The sequence below is a fragment of the Plodia interpunctella genome, chromosome 1 (assembly GCF_027563975.2).
Source record: "Plodia interpunctella isolate USDA-ARS_2022_Savannah chromosome 1, ilPloInte3.2, whole genome shotgun sequence".
NCBI lineage: Eukaryota > Metazoa > Arthropoda > Insecta > Lepidoptera > Pyralidae > Plodia > Plodia interpunctella.
The window spans coordinates 9,354,730-9,373,211 of NC_071294.1; the positions used below are offsets into that span (position 1 = coordinate 9,354,730).

At 35.6% G+C, this 18,482-nt stretch overlaps 2 protein-coding genes across 2 annotated transcripts in view; one reads left to right on the forward strand and one right to left on the reverse strand.

The window, feature by feature from the left end:
• Rab3GAP1 (RAB3 GTPase activating protein subunit 1) overlaps positions 1-18,482 on the forward strand; it is a 33,601-nt gene that overhangs the window by 3,827 nt on the left and 11,292 nt on the right. The window lies entirely within an intron of this gene.
• Positions 1-18,482, reverse strand: part of haf (hattifattener) — a 29,566-nt gene that overhangs the window by 1,977 nt on the left and 9,107 nt on the right. The window contains exons 2-3 of the mRNA XM_053743648.2: positions 1,836-2,003; positions 201-1,754 (exon numbers count right to left, since the gene is read on the reverse strand). Coding sequence (XP_053599623.1) covers positions 201-1,754; positions 1,836-2,003 — 1,722 coding nt within the window. The remainder of the gene's footprint in view (positions 1-200; positions 1,755-1,835; positions 2,004-18,482) is intronic.

Sequence of the window (18,482 nt, forward strand, 5' to 3'; positions counted from 1 at the left end):
TAAAGACAAGGTTAGGCTAAGCAAGAGCACATTTCATTTAGAGTTTATATACCAACCATGTAAGGCAATTAACAAATTACTGATTTTGGAGATTGGTTGATTTAATTCGATTGGTATATTTGAAATACTTAATTGTACGAAATGTTGACCTAAAGTCACCCAAGTGTGTGTAAAAAGAAAAAATATGTTTTGCCTATTACCTGAGATGGGACGCTTTTAATTTTAAATTCTCTTTCGCTGGCTTCTAATGGAGGACCTTGTTTGAAACTTTTGTCTCCAAAGAGACGATACACCACACGAAATCCGAGAATATTTGCAACATCTGAATCCCAATGTATCACTACAGAGTTGTCTTGCCTGTATGCGTTTTTCACTATGACCTCCTTTGAATCGTCTATTTTAGACTTTTGTTGAGGGAAATTCATTATTAATGGCGGCCGTTGATTAGGCGCGTGTCGCCAAGTTGGTGCAGCTGGCCTGACTGACGGGATGCGATCCGGTTTGACTGTGTTCGTTAATGTAGACTGAGCGGTTATTGTTTTGGACGGTGTTTGATTATTGGTATAAGTTGAACTGGCAAATTCTGTCGATGAACTTATGATAGTTTCATGAGGAGTCGTGCTTGAAGCCGTTGTAGGATTTGGTATTAAATCAATTATTAATTTGTTTGTTGATGATTGTTGCGGCGTTGTTGTTGTTTCGTGTTCGCATATCAATTCATTTGGTTCGAAACTATAAAAGCCTCGTTCTCGAAAACTAGCAGGATGTCCACAAAATTGTGGGTTACGTTCACGAGAAGTAACTTGAAGCTCCCCATTACGTATCCATTCAGTAATCCATCGTAATCTACAATCACAATTTAAAAATCGGCCTCCTAAACTTAATCCGCGTAAAGTTTGATTAAGATGAACAAAAGCTTCTACAGGGACGGTAGGTAATGGATTTCCGTCTAAAGCCAAGAGTGTTATAGATGGATTATTTAAAAATGCATCCGTGGGTAGTCTATTCAACAAATTGAACCCTATGTCGAGTACTCTCAAATCAGTCAATGTGCCAATAGCTGCTGTCGGGAATTCTGGTAGAAGATTGTTTAAAAGGCTTAGGGAAGTTAACGTAGACTTTATTCCTAAGAATGCGTCTTTTCTTAATGTTACAATAAGATTTCTTTCCAGATTTAGAGCTGTTAAGGAATCTAATCCTTCGAATGAATTTTTTCCCTCGGGGCTCGGCAATTCTCTAATGCTGTTCTGAGAGAGATCTAAAAATGCCAAATTACGGAGACCTCTAATACATTCAGGGACTACTTTTTGTTTCGTACCTTTTAGGTTTAGATTTTTTAATGAATTTTCCAATCCCGACAAAGCGAGTGCTTCCAAAGTTACGTTATTGTCCGATATTTTTAGTGTTGTCAGTTTTCTAAGTGTAACGAATGCATGACTGTTTATGTGAGATATCCGATTTTTCGATATGTCTAAAAGTGATAGATTTGTGAGTATTTTTAGTGCTCTGACCGGAACTTCTGTCAGTTCATTATCTTGCAAATTTAAATTCTTGAGATAGGCACTCTGACCCCTGAAGGCATCATCTTCAATCTTTTTGATTTTGCAAGCTGATATTTGCAAGTTATGTATTTTTAGATTTGCAAACATATCATTAGCAAGAATGGGTATCGTCGAATTGTTTATGTAAAGGAGGTCAATAGGGACGTTTTTGGTGCTTGAATCCAGTGCCGCCAGTAGCGCTGGAAAGTCAACCTGTAATAAAAAGAAAACACATTGTTAAACTTTGATCGTCCTTACTTTGTACAAATATATTTTATTTGAAGTGTGGCTTACCTGATCACATTGCACCGACAGATCTCTGGCTAGATTTAAAGCGCAGACACAGGACGCGTGAAGGTCAGGAGATCCTTCCCATGGGCACTGACCCTCGATAGCACGTAGGGCGCTCGTGAGCAAGACCATGGCCAGCCAACGCCGGAGACGTATACGGGCAAGCAGCACCTGAAAATTCATTCATTGATTTTTTAATAAACTAGAACACATACGAATATAAACATATTCCATTATAAACAATTCACCCATTATGGACAGAGTCTAAAATCGGATCCGTGAAGCAAATCTCATTCAACTAATTATCAAATACATAATTTATTTTAGAGAATTTGTTCGCATGTATGTGATGTTTGAATGTGTTTGTAAGTAAAATGTTGTCGACACCCACAACTAGAAATTTTGAAAGTGAGATTTAATTGGATTAAATTTATATTCTTCATTCTTGCACTCCTAATTGTCTTATAATTTAGAAAGAAAGGAAGTACTTTCGTCGTCTATATGATCATACGATTTAATTACGCATTTCCATGTAATATACTGTTTATTTTACCATATTTGATTTGTAATATACTTATTTATTATACTTGTTTAATTTACAGCATAGTTGATATATAGATATTTATCGATACTGAATAAACTTTTTCACCGAAAATGTCACAGTCATGTCCAGTTTAATCAAGCAAACTGGCTGTATGTCTTCTAAAATAACAAGAGTGGTCAGTGTAATGATATTGACCAAAACTGTTTATATTATCATGAAATTTATTTCTGTGCTTTCCTCGCACTGTTTCTAATATTGTAAGTGTTATTAAATGGTTCTTTTACGTGAATAGTACTGTATAGGTGGACAATAGTAATGTAAGATCATGTAATAAAAAGTAGCAATCAAGCGGTGTAAGAACCGTTGGAGGCAAGTGCAGCGTGGCGGCCACGGGCTACTAGCCAGGAATAGCTGGCTTTCCCTGCTCCACTACGGTAATGGCAGCTTCAGATTTTACCGTTAAATAACCCATGTCATTACTGGCTACCGTTTAAATAGTATGCGCATTGAAATTGTACATCGTCGTTTCAGCCTCAATCACTGCTGGATACGTTGTCCCATAGATTTTAATTTATTTATTAGAAGACAAATACGGAGAGCATGTATATACTTTCGTGTACTAGAGAGTTGAATTATATAGACAAAAGTTAATTAAGTATCGGAAGTATTTAAAACCTTTTTATGTTTTCAATTAGACCATCTATCGTAATGTTGATCCGTCTAATGATTGATCGTACTTTCAGACCGTAAGATTTATTATGTATTAATTACGAAGATTTCATATCACACTGAATAAACATTTGTACTGTACACGGCAAACGTTTGGGGATGTCCAGATATAATAGATGGGACAAACATGGATATCGAGTTTCAAAAAGAGTTTTGACGGTTAATACAGATATATGTCTTTTTTGGTGGGACGTTGTGATTGTTGTAATATTTATATATGTTTAAACAAACATTTGAGTAGTTTTTAACTTATAAAATAACAAAACTAAGACTAAAAAATAATATTTGTTATGCCAAAATGTGTAAAGAAAACCAGCTGGTTTTATTTTTGAATTCATAGCCGTCCCTGCTGTTGATTGGCTAACAATAATTCATCAAGTCACCTCGTTGTAGAGAAACTGTCGATAACAGCCGCGTCATTCATTAAATCGCGTCTGTTTGGTCGTTTGCGATTATTGTGAGTATCGTACCACTGGCCCATTTGCATGAGTTGGTGATCGCATCGGATCTCGGATCTCGCCGGTAACGGTACCTCGACACAGAATAACTGCCGGAGGACGGCGGCCGCACTAAGGGAATTTACTGCGGATTCACTTTCACGCGGCCTTTGCCTCAATATCGGTTCGCTTCAAGATGGCATGCATGAAGCAGAGGCGTCGCTCTACGTTTAGATGAGACACACTGCATATAAATCTATTTCGTCTACGTACGAAACTAAACTACAGGTTCATAGCCATAGATAAAAATGTTCATAGGCGTAGAAGACAAAAACATGTATATGCGATGCAAATTAGTAAACAATAGATTTTATCTTCTGTTCGTCCATTCGCTCTTAGATCTTAATGAATTCTTATTCTTACGTACTCATATCTCTATGGACGATTATGCTTTAATACTAGCATTAGAAACATTTCAAAATCTTGCATAAAGTTAATAAATAAAATAGATAAACATTACGATTTCATTAGGTTAAAACTTTTCTAAGCAGTAGTTATGTCGACTTTCGCTCATAAAATTTGTAGGGCTAGGGAAAGTTTTCAAAAGTAATCGAATATCACTTTCTGAGATTCGTCGACTCGCCAAATTACATTTTATTGTTTTAATGATGATATTAGTATTATGTGATGATAAAACTGGTAATTCTGCTTGCAAAACTATTATAAGAACATAGATATAACACGGAAAGTAATTTCTTGAAAGTGTGAGTGAATATAACGTACAGTTACTTTAATTTCAACATATTTGAAAAGATTTGCAATATCGTCTCAGGCCGGTACTTAGTTCGTGGACTGGTGTGGTTTCGGAGACTTGGTGGACATCGGGATATTGAGAAACTTTCCGTTTAAGCTGAAGTTGCGATGTAATGTCGCAAATATTGACATAGAACATAGTACTAACTAGTACAGGTACCTCTGTTACTAAATACGACGGAGGATGGAAACTCTCGTCAGTGTTTAACATTTATGGACACAGTTGATAATTTATTATCCATTTTTGTGCTTACAAAGTTTTAACTGATTTTGAACATTATTTATTCAGTTGTCATTTGTTTATATAAAACGGTATAAAACCACTACGTGTAATTCTAATAAAATAATATCTTTTGTACTTGAGTTATTATAGCTCCATCGTTCGTCAAAACGATGATTTCGCCAACGTCGAAATTGAAAATAGCACAGAATAGTAAAAAGGAAATAATTAAATATAATATCTTATCAATATTAATAGCGCGAATTAAAATGACACTACAAAAGTATGGTAAGTATTGAATCATCTGTTATTTCATGTTTTTACACTAGATGGCGCTGGCAGCAATAAAGAACTCGCTATGGTTTCGTTTATTGAAGATTACAAGACGTAACGCCTTCTTGTAATAGTCGATCTTTCCAAAGGTTAAATGGGGAATGATGATCGGATGTTTCATGCGATTGCATGAAGTCCGCAACCGATTGTTACGCTTATGCGGGCTAAAAGCTTTCTGACCCCTATATTTTTGAAAGATCCTTTTGAAAATGGCTTGATATTTAAAGTATTCATCATGGAATTAGTAGGTACTCCGTGTACTAAGTACTTACTGAATTCATGGTATTCATAAATCATTTCATGAAATCGCGAAAGAAGTTTCTAGTTTATTTTACCTAGTCTTATTGAAATGTAGTTATAAAGTAGTAAAGTAGTGTAGTACTATGGTATAGATTATTGATAACTTGATTTGACCAATTAAACGTAATGTATTTGAAACCATAAGTCATGTTAATCATCTCATTATTTCGATATCAGTAGCACTCGCATAGAATTACAAATCCTTCGAAGTTAATTTAGCGTGTTGTCATTAATAAATAATTTATAACCAGCGAGTGGATGTCTCGTGTTATTGGAGTACGTGCCGGCCGGCGACCAGCCTTCTCGCTACATAAAATATAGAACATTTCTAGTGTGAATCACACTATTCAAAACTTAGTAAAGTTAATATTTATATGTATAAATTTATCTTTCCAATTCATCATTCAACATTTGATGTCACGGTAGAAACTATACATAGGCTGCACTTATTTACTAATTTGACAACTCATTACTAGACGCTTTCAAAACGCAAAAACGAACCTGCATTTATCTACTAAATTTTACTAACTAAACATCTAGAATTAGCCCGATTCGGAAATTTATTCTGCTTCAAGATAGCTCTAAATTTTTTGGGGTTACCTTATATCTCATCTACGAACGTAAAGAATATACTTCTATATTATCATTATTTTTAGTTGATGCCCACAGCACGATGCAATAAGGATGCCTTGCACGTCCGATTACGTGAAGCGAGTAATACAGACGAAGCTGGGTGCATCGGCTTGTTGTTTCTCTACGCTCTTAGTAGGAATCTCATTTATAAAGACGTCTCTTTTGAAAGGAATTCTTCAAGGAGTAATGCTTTTTATTATCAGTCAGGGTATTTTGTATTATAATTTATAAGTATTGCGATATTTAGATTTTCTGATATTAATAAAACTATAATGGAACGACTGTCAGTCTGAACCGGCTTTACACAAAGTAGAACATCAATAACCGCAACACCTACATTTTCTTCAAAAGTTTCTAAGCTACTGAAAGCGTGATTGATTACGATATTTATAGAACCACGTAGCACTGCAACTTTTCAACCCATTTTAAATATTAAAATTGACATTCAGTGTCATTTGGTTTTTTCGATTGTACTGAATATTTTCACCATAAAATTTTTTGCAGTCAACACAATTGTTTTTCCCATTATCTTTACGATGTGCCCAATATCAAAAAGCAATCTGCTCAAAACGATCATTGTAATACCGAAATACGCAGACATTACGGTAGGTGCCGCGATTCGATTTGCTCCCAAATCGAGATAATATATCCAGATTGCAAAAAGATAACGCATTGTAAGCAACCAGGCGCCTTCAATAGGATGGGTTGTCGCCACTATAGGAGTTTGATTTCATGAGAATTTTCTGACTTCGACCTTGTAGAGCTTTCTATGTGATACAACGTTTATCTGCTTTGCCTTTTATTTGTGATGTCAATAAAAATTGTGCTCGCTCCGCAACTGCGGATCGTTGGCCATGATTAATGTATACTCTCCGTTTGTATGCAGTTTTTGCACCAATAAAATGAATAAAAGGATTTGTGTTGCGTACAGTTCGTCAGTAATTGTATTGATAATATTTTTACATTTTATTTCGATTCCGTCGTTGCCTTTGTCTTGTTATTTTTCTTACTTAGGAGCATTTGTCGGTTTGCCTTCTCTATTTATCACTCAAACATCTTAAAATTGAGTTTAAGTTACCTTTAATTTTAGCGTCGTATTTTTTCATTCTTTTAATACTTCTTACATAATACAAATGGAATTCTTTATTGATCTCGCGTATAGTCACTAAGCTCTCTATTTCTCTAGAGTTTATTCCAATCGCGTGGGATCTGTATGTATGAATCGTCGCCAAGTTTCCACGAAAGTGACTTATTCCAATACTAAAAGCGAGTAGGAATTGTAAGAAAGTGTCGCCATATCATACACCTGTAAGGATGTCTCATTTTCTGCTCCAAGTATCGTCGGAATGTTAAGAAAGCGTATTACAAGCAACATCTTAACATTTCACACTTTGCTATGTTTGTGAACATTTCTAGTTTAGAAATCCTGAGTTTAGAAATATTTTTTTAATAGTATTATGTGTTATTTTTTTCCTATGTAGTATGGCTACTTATTTCTTTTGCGTGGTTGGTGTGATACATTTGTTTGAGTTCACATCTAACTCTATCAAGATTTTCGCGCTGAAACGAATCCTTACCGCACCAAAAGCTCGGGTTGCTGGTGCGGGTGCTGGTTGCAAAACACAAGTCGCCCTAGTAAAGGTATTTAGTGACATCATTCAGAGCCCCCATAGTTACGATATATTTTATAACACGTTCGTTGGTGGGTAACCTTTTGTACGTGTACGTTTGTAGATTAATTGTCTTAGGCCCAAAATACTTAGTATCTATCTTACTTAGCGTAGTAAGATATTAAATAGGAGAAATGCTATTTATTTATCTTCTATTATTAGCCTATTTGACGACCTCGGTGGCGCATTGGTAAAGTTCTTGCCACTGAACCGAGAGGTCCCGGGTTCAATCCCCAGTCGGGTCATGATGGAAAATGATCTTTTTCTGATTGACCCGGGTCTTGGATGTTTATATATATATGTACTTCTTATAAAATATAGTATCGTTGAGTCAGTATCCCATAACACAAGTCTCGAACTTACTTTGGGGCTTGCTCAATCTGTGTGATTTGTCCTAATATATTTATTTATTTTATTTATCAGAAATTAAATGAACCTCTTCTAAAGCCACAATACAACTTTTACCGCTGATTTTTCACGTAAAATTTACATAAAGTATACACTCTCATGAGACAGGCAAGCCGTTGTCCCCATTCATCCTGTCGAACGAATAACATCCATTTTTAACCGAGTAATTACGGTAAAGTCCACGGATTATGTGCCTACAAAAAACAAACTCAAGTATCAGCTATAAAAGACAAACATTTTTAATTTATAATGCCTCCCGCGCTCGCCTTTTCTGACAATTTTACGTTCTAGGGACACCGCGGCTCAGCTTGTGCCCACAAAAATATAGAATTCAGACGCCATTTCTCATATATTGTTTAATGACTACGCCTCGTAAGTTACCAGTTAAATGTTATAGGCACTTTGTACGGTATCCAAATAAATTATTCTTGTCTGAATCATATTTTCAGATTTATATTTGGTATTGGAGTATGAACAGCAAATACATTCGATAAATATATTAATCAGTAACGAAGTGTTCTCGACGTAAATCTATAAATCGTTTGAGAGTTTGGTAACCTTGTGTTTTTTAGTTGTATCCGCTCAGCCTGACATTTTCATGGCCCAAGTTCGTGCCAAATTTATCGCGAGGCTCTCGTGATGTAGCTGGCCATTAAAGTTTCAGGCATCTCCAGAACGTCTAACAAACTCGCTCCGCAATTGGATTCTCCGGAAAAGTTCCCAAACTTGCGACTAAAGGAATGATTGATCCAATCGGCCCGCTCAACCACTTTGGCTTCATTTAAAATGTATATGCTGTTCAAACAATGCTGGAAATCTTTTACGTGAATGCATAAGGTAATGTTTCCTTTGATTATTTAAATGTGTTGCCCGCATGTGCGGTTTTAAGGGATCGCATTAATTAATTGAGCTCTCGAGCAAATGAGGACTTAAATACACTCGTCATTCATACTACAGTCGGCATTCATTGTCAGCTTCCAGTATAGCTTACACTCACTCTCATTAGTGATTTACAAATTGTAAAATTTATGAAATCCGTCACCGATAAGTATGCTTAATTTTTCGGATACGTTATAATCGCAGAATCCATAATAGCAGCTGGATCGAAATTACCTTATTACTAGTCACGGACAAAGTAATTGACGCGTAATTGACTTAATTGACTTCCCGTTTGCACCAAATCGCTCGGAAAATTCTCCGATACATCCACGGAGGTATACCTACCTAATAGACATGCAATTTGGTAAAAATGTAATGCTACAGTCTAAGAGTCTAGATATTTTATGTTATGTCCCACATAGCTTACCACACAGCTTTGTTCGTTCCGTGCTGTAAATAAGTGTTAACTTCTTTGTATGAAATATGTAATCTCATATTACGATTGAATTGATCCAGATTGTATCAGTTCCTCTAATGCCAAAATGATTGCTGTTCCAATTGTTGCTATCCAAACCCAACACACTTTTTATTGTCTTCGTCAGAGCCATTAAATAAATCAAAGACTTTTCTCTTTTTACTTTATGTGTAAATTAGCTAATAATTAATTTTATTGATACATAAATAAGTTTAACTATATGCTTAATAGTATTTAGTGTCACGATAGCTGCGTTATTTTTAATGTTTTGCAACAGTGATGAATAGTAATGTAAACAATGATAATGGTTGACGATAGAAGAGCAATTTGTGGCTAAATTGGTGTTCAAATGGCTATCACTTATGGCGTATGGGCTCATTTATTAACAAGTTAATTTGTCACTAGCCTAGTGAAAGTGTGCGGTCAAATTTTCACATGAGCACGACAGTCATGCTTTGAACTTATCCTTTCTCTATTTAATCACTTTTGTTTTCTAAAATACCTGTACTTAGTCATCTCTCTCTTCATGTTTGTATACGACGTAATATTTTAGTATTGGACTTTCCTTTTGTTTCCATATTATGCACTTCTTCAGCTTTGGTATTGGTATCTATAAATGTATGTATGGAAATTATTTACTTTACTATGATAAATACTTGCTGTGTGAGTTAATAAAATTTTCCGATATTCATCAAGATGCAATAAGTGTTCTATAAATACTGCAAATGAACAAACTTCCATTAGTACTGCATATTCGACACAAATTTTAGTACACTCGTCTATTCTCACGTCCTCTTCAACAACAAGTAAATGTATGTTCATATATATGTCCATTGTGCAGGTCAACGATGTAACAGTGCTTTCAAACAGTGGAGCATGTGCTCTCACTGGCTACGTATCTAGGCTGCAAGTTCCTGGCCCACGCGTCATGTATGTGCCACTTACTACATCGGTTCCTAGCCCTCTCTCAAATTTATGCCTAAGATTTGCATTTTTATCATTGCTTTTATGGTTTACGTTTTGGGCTCCATGAGTTTGGGCCTCATTATTTAAATCATCTTTCAACGTAATTTACGGTTATTACTTTGTAGTGAAACATTATCTGTTGTATGAATCTGTTTTGACTTTACTATAGGTATATGCTTGTGATAATAGTTAATTTAATATTATTTTTACGAGTTTATAAATTACAAATGTAGCATAAAGTCTCCGATATAGCGTTTGAAAATTTACCACTGACACGCAAAGAAAAAGAAGAAGAATAAAATAGTAATCATCTCTGAAAATATAAATACTGGCGGTGCAATAACCTGATCGTGTCTGAAAATGGTCAAGTGGCTTTAATGCAAGTAAATTTCGCGCGAGCGTTCAACGTATGCAAGGCTTGTTTGGTAAACAGCTACTGTAAATGAAGGTAGCGCTGGGGTATACCCCGGTCCTAGCTGAGCCTCAGACGAGAGTGACGCAACGCGACGCTATACGGAAATATCTATGTTTGTCTGTTTACACGAATGGCGTCGAACAGCCCTCAGACGCTCAGTAAAGAGGCCGGTTATACGCGGCTTGGAAAATAACGCAGTCGCAGTGTTTGGTTAGGATCTGATTGGACTGCTGCCCGCCGATCCGTATGCTAACTCTGCCCACAGATATCAAATACAACACATTGTGCGAGGAACGTGCTGTTTGTGGCCAACCTGATAATAACGTTTGCTTGTTTCACTTTCGGTTTTAGGCAATTTTTAGTTCGTGCCAAAAGTGGAATCGAAAAATCCTCGTGTGTCAGCTGTTTTTGTACTCTCGTCCCGATAGAACCTATTTGTGTAGGTGGCGCGCGACGGCGACACAAAAAGCTGCATTTCCATATTATAGATTTTTCGTATTTCTAAATTCGTTCAATCCTTTTACCAAATAAACCTTTTCATCTTTTCTATTGAGATGGATATAGCAAACAAGTCTTTATGAAATTATACTGAACTTATAAGGGTTTTCTAAATAAGCATCAATCCATTGTACCATAATGGCATTATCTGTCAAAAGTTAAAATTGCATCGAAACAAAAAATATAATATTATTTGCGTTGTTTCAACAAAGCCCATGAGAAAATGTGGCTCTTCATTTCAGTTCCATTTTAGGAAAAGCATTCACATTCATATTAGTATGAATTGTTCGGTAAAAACTGTTTGAACATAACGGGACGTCCACACTCTCACATTGTCGATTGTTTTCATTGTGTCCTTACTTTGTGTACTTAACAAGCAATTTCAAGCTTCAACTGGTGCGTTTTCCAACGGTCTCTACGCACTTTCTGTTTTCACAGTTCGGATTCTTCTCCACGGCAAGTTTCTATGGCACTTTTTATGTGTGGAATATTATCTGTGCACAATTTTCTTTACGACTCTTTTTAATGGTCTAAGGAAAGCGCGGTTAATGATGTGTAATATTTTAAGGTGTCCGCTGTGGTATGGTTCGCGGTTTTTTCTGTATTTACGTTCGGCTCTGTGGTTACAACTCACTATTAGATCGAAATACTGAAGATCAAAACGGAATAAAATTTGCTTTGATTTCCATATAACTCTTCTATGATGACGCGCGATTCTACGAAGTTGCAATATAATTGTAAAAGGTATTTAAATTTATAACAATCCATAGTCGAATACATGATAGCTTCGATACTAAGAGTGGGTTTGCACCAGTCAACTCGACGTTAACATTAACTTGCGTAGAAAAACGCAAAGTACGCCATTTTATCTAAACGTCAGCGGCGCGTAGGTTAAAGTCAACGTTAAAGTTGATTGGTGCAACTCATTCTAAGACCGTATCAACAAAAGTTTCACAGTTACAATAGTACCTGCTATAATATACATATCTATAAGGTATAAGGTTGTGTACGCCGGAATGCCGGCCACCAATATCTGTGCTAATACCTTGTATTGACTGTTCTTGACATGTTGTCAGAGATAAACTGTTACTGATTAGGTCATAGCTCAGATCGACTTGCATGCAGTTGTAGTAAAATTTATCATGCAGGTAAACAGAGACTATACTAAGATACTTTCGATTGGGATTATGAAACTGCTGCAAACGGGAAGAAAGCCGGGCACCTAATTAATAAATGAATTTCTTTGATTTGGACGTTCGACTAGAGTGATCACATAAACCAATTTCGATATAACGAACAATATAATATTAAGAATGTGACCTCTTAATAATAAAGCATTCATTTCCAGAGTCCTAAATCTTTACACTAAAAATTATAACCAATATTATGAACCCCAAAAGATGCATTTATAAATTAGGAAAAAAAAAACACATTGTAACACTCGATGATATTCAATAAAGGCTAAATCAATTTCAGCACCGGGCTTTGTGTAACGAGATACGCTAGTATAACCGATAACAATCAATCAATAGAGATTTTATTGATTGCTCAATAATCGCTAAGGATATCGCGATTTCCACATAATAGCCAACTAAAATTATTTAACCAATGGAAGGAAATAAGTTTTCATTCTGTTTACATTGAATTGCCTAAGAATCATGATTAGTTACATAGTGATACTATCTAACAATTGATAAACCATTGTATAAAACTAGTTTTCACCTGCATACATGCATGCACACTCTTTATTAGTTGTCTTGTGAGGTAGATGTGGTAAACTCGAAAGCCATGTTTTTATATGAATATGAATTAAGGGAGACTATGTTGCTAGAATTAACATTAAATACTGACAGGTTTCTGGAAAAACTAAATTACAATAAATGGCAATAACAAACTATATTGCGATTCCTACTTTGGCTAGGATTTTTTATTATGAATAAATTATGTTCAGTTCTGGCACTCTAAGCACTTCATAATAATTTTGTCGGTTTCTCTCATCAAATTATATAAAAAAGCGACAATGTAACGTAATGTGTGGTGTACACAGCTGCGACTCGTTGTGTGCTTTGCTTCATTAACTCTGGTTACAGTCATCGTTTCATTTCTCCCATAAAGTTAGAAGACAAAAATAAAAGACAATTTTTGTCTTCAATTACATCTTTTATTGTCAAAAATACTTAGACATTGTCGACAGTCGCAATTTATTCAATAAGCATGATCAGTGATCACGGAGACAATGCAATAATAGAACTACTTCACGTTTCACATTAAACTGAACACTATTATTTATACAATAACAATAATAGGTAAGTTATATAAATGACATCAAGCTGTAATGTTGCAACAGTTGCTGTAAAATAGAATAACTCAGAATAACTAAAAAGGAAATCATAAATCGTTAAAATAACAAAGCGTATGTATATTATGTAGAAGTAATCTGATGTGCAATTAAAGAATATATGTATATGTTGTATTGAATCATCAAATTTGTCTTTATATTTAATCTTTTGTAGTAAATTATGTGAGGTTATTTATGGTAAAATGTATTGTTACGATGGTATACATTGTGTATTCCCGTAAAGTTTAATTCCAATATAATTTAGTGTTGTATGTTGCATCCTATTAATTAATTATGCGCCGTCTCCAATTCGCTACTCTCACAGGAGCTTATCTTGTATATTCTGGAGAATATTGTTTGTTGTCTAACATAATTTCGGGATAAGAGGATAATTTCGAGAAAATCCTAAGATTATATTATATCATTGAAAAAGTGTACATAATATTAAAGACTTAGAGAAGATTATTAATTCGAATACATACTATTTCTATAGTATTTGTATCTAAAAATTGAAAAGCTTGGATCTCTCTATTTTTTAAAGTTCTTAGAAGTTGCACTAATCGGGACAACCGGTCTACCGACCTTACTACTTACTAGACGAGTAAGACGCAGTATGTCACAAAGCGGACACCGACATAAGCGGTTCCGCATGAATTGATCTACTCGTGCCGTTAGTCGCACCGCTACTTGTTTACGCAGTACATTCGGTTAACTAGAGCTGGCACATAATGCGTTAATACTGCTGTTTTCTCGCACTTTACAAGAGTGACAAAGATGCCTATATAAGAGAACTTTAAACTAATCTGTACGACATTGTGGCGCGTGCGCAACTTTACCGCTATTCAGCAACATTAAGATTTATTGCTCGTGACGCACTTATAACTGTATCTGTATTTTGGAGTAATATCGTTATCACATCGCATTAGCGATGTTTTGGTTAGTGTACTCGTATGTTTACATTTGATGTTGATGATTTTATAATTTTATGTATATGAACTGCCAGTTCTCTTCTGAAAGCTTTCCAGGTATTTTTTTTTCAGCCATAAAACGTCAGAACCTTGTGTTCGCTTTCCTACGTATTCTTCTCGCCTTCGCAAGGTCTGCCTTCAGCATCTTTAATTTTCAACCTTTTTTATACAGTCATCAACATCATAGTATCGAGTGTGTTATTGCTAACACTCGTGTCAGATTTTATTCAAGTCTCCTAAAGGCATCTGACATGACTTTTACGACTACTTACCTCCCTCTAGTGGCAGGTAGTCGCATACACATTACACACACTAAACTATCAACCAGTGTGCAGGTTTTCTCACGATGTTTTCCTTCACCGGAAGCAAGTGGTGGTCTATGAAAACTACTATATATGAGTCAGATTGGTATACAAACTCACATGGAACGAGTAGGATACGAACCTGAGACTTTTCGATCCACAGGCGTGTCTTAACCATTACATACAGTCATGTGTTTACAGCTACGAGTTTCGAGCTTGTTGTTTAGACATATCAATGTTTAGAAGTTCAAAGATTTATTCTAGTAATCTTCATTCAACTACACCTATGTGTAGCCAAAATATCATAGGTACTGATAGTAAACAGACTGTTGTTTGTAGAAAATACATTAGTGTACTGCAATGAGTCACCTAAAGTGCAATAATGTTAGTACAATGACAAAAATGTTTCATGTCCGGGCATTTTATACTCCTTCTGTACAGTTTTTAAGTCTTAGACAATGATAAATACAACCGTTTTGTGTTAGACTGCAATAACAAATTTTAATTTTCACAGCAATTAACTGTCGCATTTAGATTTATAGTGACAATCTGCATGTATCATCTTCGTGGCTATTCCAATTATGTCGAGAATTCAGAGATATCATCACGTTTCCCACCACTAATACTAATTGTAATTACGTCCTCATTTTCCGACACTTTTTACGCTCATTTCGTGTATATATTATCTTGTGTCCGTGCTGTGCAGTGGATATGTAAATGTGCCTTTGTGGAGCCTCCACGAAGAGCCACTTCGCTGTACGATGATTGATAGACTTTGCGATTGTTGATAAATGCAATTTATAGCGATCCGGTATTGTTATGGTCCGCAATGAAAACTGTTGCTCGGAGGGAGAAAAATGATAAATATTATTACTATATCACGTGTAACGAAATCATTGCTATTTTTGATATTGACAAAGTAAGAAATAATTGTTGACAATCCTACTAGTACTATTGATGCGAAAGTTTGTGAGGATGTATGTTTGTTACTCTTTGACACAAAATCTACTGGACCAATTGTTATGAATTTTGGTACTCTGATACATAAACCTGGAATAACACATAAGCTACCTTTTATTCCGAAATTCCCACGGGAGTGAAGCCCTGGGGCACAGCTAGTATATATTTCTTTATCTTTCTGCTGTTATCGAAATTGGTTCATCAGTAATCTTGAATTTTCTTTTTAATCAGTCCATTCCATCGTGATTGACACGAAGAGCCCATGAATGATCCAACAAGGCAGCACGCCAGCTTTGATTGTGACATGTCTAATTATACGATCGTTCTTTGTAGTAAATGCAATGTACTTGTGATAATATAATACCTATTTTTCTTGATTTCTTATGATCCTTGGCCCGGTATCTACTATATTGTTTTAGGAACTGTTTCAGATTTGAGCAGATTATTTATTATTACGCGACTATAAATGGAGTATCCGCTAACGGTATAAATTGTTTTCAATAGTATGTCAATAGCTCTGTCGGTAAACAATTGCTTTATCGGATAAGTCGGTCGCGATGCAAAATTCTTTGCCTTTGTTGCTAGCAACGTCGATACAGTCAAGCGGTTGTTAATGGCTGCCTTCGAGGTAGCGGAGTTAATCACGGGGCGTGTGGATCCGTCGGCGGCCGCTGTTCGACGGGAAACGACGCTCCGGATCTCCTCTATTTTCGTTACAACGTTAAGTAACTTCCATTACAAGTGTAATTAGACGCGACATTCCGCCCGCGTTATTCCTTAACAGTAGGTATTCCAACATTTAACGAAAAGAGAAATATTCCTTGCGGATTTCCATACTGAGCTCATTTGTAGCGACCGGGAAAATGGCCGTTTCCACACATAGGTTTTATATGTGTGAAATCATCTTTATACGGCGGCGATATTGAAATGCGCTTGGGCGTAAAAAAAGGCGGTATGCGGTGATGCGTTATTTGCGGAGACTCGGAAAGTCTGAATGTGGCGGCCTCGATGACAACCCACGCGAGACCGCACACTTGACCACTTTATGGTAATGCCACAGTGGAACGAGCTTCATCCCACTGTCTTAACAAATTAGCTATTAGAATAATATGTTTGTAAAGTATGCTTGACGGTATATCACTGATATACATAATTGTTTCGTAAAAAGTAGCAAGAGTCAAGGTTTTTTTAAATTCGGAATATTAGAGGTCCGAATTAAAAAGAAAACATTGACTCTTGCTACTTTTTGAATCCCAGACATGGCAAATTAAACCAGCCCTTGACAAGTGCAACTTTTCTACAGCTTCCCTAACAGGGCAATCTTTAGGGTTGCTGACTCCGACATGGCCATCTATCTTCATGACACGCGTCTCCGAGATGAATGTCGTCTCGTATCCGCCACCTGCCCGGGTCAATAACCTCCACTAACGCGTCTCTAAGTACTATTGATGTAGATTTTTCAATGCCCCGATAGGTGGAAAAATGACGACTCGAAGTAAAATAAAGCTACAAAGGCAGTCTCTGAATTGAACGGCGCTATTTTTTTGATGTTGTAAATATGGGGGTCTTTATGGGACTAATAGAAAACATTTTTATTACTACTGGATATAATTTGATGCGGTTTCCACAAGTGTACCTATAGCAGATGGTCAACGAACTTAAAATCTGGTCCAGGTTTCATTGCACGGTACTTACAGCACGAGATATAGACAAAAACTTATTAGATCAATGTGTCATGTAGCCTAATCGTCATAAATTCATAATATTCAATTATATATCGATGGGCGATACCAACGTAAGCCGGGGTCGTATTTGATTGAACCTAAACGATGATCGATATTACCCCGATGCAAATTTAACTAAATCCGCTTATATTCATCATGTTCTGGATGCCGCAACGCGGATGTTGCTCCGCATCCACTCAAAAGTTCACAACTCCCTAAATATCACTAGATGTACAGATTCAGCCGAACCTGGAGTTTGTAATGACTTCGTAAGAGTTTCCGATTATTTTGATATATTCGAGCTGCCATTTAGGGATGGGTAAATACCCTATTTGCTGGATATATACAGTTTTCTTTTCACAGTATTCCCATCTGCCTAAAGATTTAAAATCGTATGAGTATCGTATCTTTATGATTTTTCTGACCTAAACTTCATTTTTACGTTATATTTTCATATTACTTATGTTTCTTTTTGGTTCTGCTTTCGTTCGGATGTTATAATATCCCCTAAATAAATTGTATGAAAACGGATGATTCAGAACCGTTGTTAATAAATAGTTTTAAAAAGTCGTAGTACTTAAGTGTACAATGGCATTTCAAAGGTTGATATAAGGAGTGAAATCCATGATTTGGCATAAAAAGCTAATCTATAAAAAATATAAAATGTATTTGTATATTATATTGATCTATATGTATATTGCTTAATAAATTAATTTACGTAATACTAAGATCTAGATTGATTTTTAAAATTTAATATAAGCAAAAAAGTTGATACATTTAATATGCAGATGAGAAGTCCACTTTATGTCGATCTTGATATTTATCAACAATATCTTGATTTGTGCGCTCAGTTTATAAATATTAAATTAATTGTTATATCAGGATACATTAAACACTGATATATTCAAGTATATCTGAAGTCTATCTTAATTGGCAGAGTTTCCTATTACAGTATTCATCCTAAGTTGAATAAAGAATTTTGAATTTGAATTTTGAAATTGAATGACGAGTCCAATTCTCCAGATTTAACAAAAAAAA